General features: G+C 48.1%; 1 protein-coding gene across 1 annotated transcript; it reads left to right on the forward strand.

The window, feature by feature from the left end:
• Positions 1 to 213: 213 nt before the first annotated feature.
• Positions 214 to 2,590, forward strand: mos (v-mos Moloney murine sarcoma viral oncogene homolog). The gene has a single exon (XM_044340451.1). It carries the CDS (start codon positions 626 to 628, stop codon positions 1,640 to 1,642), a length of 1,017 nt encoding a protein of 338 aa, XP_044196386.1. The 5' UTR covers positions 214 to 625; the 3' UTR covers positions 1,643 to 2,590.
• The last annotated feature ends 407 nt before the right edge of the window (positions 2,591 to 2,997 follow it).

Genomic DNA, 2,997 nt, shown 5'->3' on the forward strand with positions numbered 1-2,997 from the left:
ATCAGTTGCAGGGGAACAGAACTAAAGAGTAGCCCTGAGTAACACAGTATACCATCAATGGGTGATGCAGCACGCTGTGGTGCTGTCATGTTATCATCACCACCTTATACTGAACTAGTTGTTAGAATGTGATTGTCTGTTCCTGCATGCTGGAAAGGTCTCGGTGGAAAGACTGAAAAGGACAAACACAGGCTCTGAGCTGTAACATATCGCTCAGTGCAGCTCCCTCCCCCAGCCTCATGCTGAAGCTACCAGCTCAAATTTGTCAGTGTTCACTTCTGAAACTGCTACACTACAGAAAACTGCTGCTGATCACGTCCATGTCATATACACACACATGGTGGTTACTTTTTAACACACGTGCACGTGAATGTGCTTTCCTAACATCAAATACTAAATGTAGCTCATTTTGCCCTGTTCTCCCCTACTGTCGGTAGAGTAAACTGAGTTGAACCATCTAAACGAACCCGTTGAACCCAAAAAGAAAGCATTTCATACTCCTCAACACTAAGCGGCGGTGTGGCTGTCTGTGTCTGCGTGTGCTGAAAAGCCCTGAGGCTGCAGAGCTGCTGTTCAGTCAGCAGCACACTTCAGACTGTGCGGGACTAATAGAACGACGCGCATCATGCCCTCTCCGATCCCCGTGACCCGCCTGCTGCCCAAAGACATCTATCCCTCTGTGGACATTGGGACCTGCAGCAGCCCGCTGACCAAACACCCTCACGGCTCCTTTTTACAGGTGCCTGCTCAGCGGCTCCACGGCAGAGTCGCCAGTCGGCTCTGGTCCTCTGTGATCTACTGGAAGGAGCTGCGCTCCGTGCAGCCTGTGGGTTCCGGAGGGTTCGGCTCGGTCTACAAGGCGGAGTACCTTGGGGAGACCGTCGCACTGAAGAAAGTCAAAAAGTGCGCCAAGAACAAACTGGCGTCTCGACAGAGCTTCTGGGCCGAGCTGAACGCTGCACACCTGCGGCACAAAAACATCGTTCGCGTCATCGCGGCGACCACCTGCGTACCGGCGGATTTTGGAGATGAAAGCAGCATCGGAACGATACTGATGGAGTTGGTCGGGAGCAGAAATCTGCAGCAGACTATTTACGGCTGTGCAGAGCCGCTGGAGGCAGACAGGTGGCTCAGGTACTCCTCAGACATTGTTCACGGATTGCGGTTCCTTCACTCCCACAGTATTGTGCATCTGGACATAAAACCAGCCAACGTGTTGGTGTCCAGTGAGGACGTCTGCAAAATCGCCGATTTCGGCTGTTCTCTGAAACTGGACCGCGGGTGCGAGGATACCGCCATCAGCCCCTATCTGAGCCACGTAGGCGGCACGTACACGCACAGAGCCCCGGAGCTGCTGAAAGGAGAAGGGGTGTCTGTCAAAGCGGATATCTTCTCCTTCGGGATCACTCTGTGGCAGCTGATCACCAGAGAGCAGCCCTACACCGGCGACAGGCAGCACGTGCTCTACGCGGTTGTGGCACACCATCTGCGGCCGTCGGTTCAGGACCAAGAAGTGTTCCGGTCGCAGCAGGGGCAGCTGTGCAGGACTCTGCTGAGCCGGTGCTGGAGTGGAGAGCCCCGCTGCAGACCCAGCGCCCAGGAGCTGCTGCCTGACCTGGAGCAGCTGCGCTCCCACATATGACTGTTTTTACAGCTGTGGCTTTAGTCAAATGGACTCGTTTTAGGAGCGTTTTAGTGGGTTCTGTCCTGCAGCGTCAGCTTTACCGGACAGTGGACTAACAATTTTCTTGTATGGTCCTTCATGTCGAATCCTGTTCAGAAAGTATGCAGTTAAATGGCGTCTTGTTGATCGGCGAAAATACAATGTGTGCCTCAAAATCAAAATTTCTAGGACGCCATATCCGGATGCACTTTACAATTCGGCACATATAAAACCCAGCACCAAGCACCACTTGTACTAAAATCCAGCTTTGTGGTTGTTTCCTGTCGCTCACTCTAACCGGATTGATGTTTGTTTTTTTTTCTTCAAGTAAATGTGGTTCACTTATTTGTGTGCCTAATTGAACAGTTGCTGCTAATGATCAACCAAGGACATTGCACAGTAGTGTTGTCGGCAGTGTGAGGCTTCTTGGCTGTGCCATGTTGGAGGGTATCTTTAAAATGCTGTACGATTGAAGGCAACACAGTCCTCTGAAACAGTCACTACAGCTTGCAAACTGCTACACCTAAAATTCTTCATTTATTCTCCCTTTTTAGTTGTACAGATTTATTTGCATGAATACCGTCAGACTGATGTATTTGCACTTGTGTTTCCAAAGAAGTTTGACTTGAGTCATCTGCTATCAATGTCTCTGCTAGAGGCATCACTCCTGGAATATCAAGACAACAAACTTTGCTTTATGTAGATGTGTCATTATTTCAGCCCACTGACAGAAGTTCTTAACACATGTCATTAACACATCATTGTTTCACCTCACCTCAGGTTATTGTGAGAGTTGACAGTTTTAGCCATTTTTTTTTCTTAACCTGTGAAATCAAATGTGTTGTGAGTTGAATTTTATTTACTATGATGAGTTTGTAAAATGAGATTTAAGAGTGATAGGTTTTCATTAAAATTATTTTTATACTATATTAGTGTTTTGCTTCTCAGCTCCTCCTCACATTGTGTTTACAGGTCAGCACACATTTACACCAACAGGCATTTTAGAGCTGCCAGTCAAACCAACACGGAGAACAGAGACTCCATATAGAAAGAGCCCAGCAGGCTCAACCCTCCTCACATCATGGTGACGGACAGTGAACACAATGACATCAACAGTGGGATATTTACAGAGTTACCTGTTATCCGAGGATTACTTTGCTGAGATTAGAGCCCCCTCTAATCTGGAAAAAGACTGACCAGCACCAAATTTCACTCAGCAAAGTTATCTAAAATAAGCTGCTTGTTGGAGCAGGCGTTGTATAGCAAATGACCATGCATGATAATCATATATGTTTAATTGTTAGACTTGTGCTGTAACACAGCCACCTGCTGGT

This window comes from Thunnus albacares, chromosome 21 (genome assembly GCF_914725855.1).
Source record: "Thunnus albacares chromosome 21, fThuAlb1.1, whole genome shotgun sequence".
Taxonomy (NCBI): Eukaryota; Metazoa; Chordata; class Actinopteri; order Scombriformes; family Scombridae; genus Thunnus; species Thunnus albacares.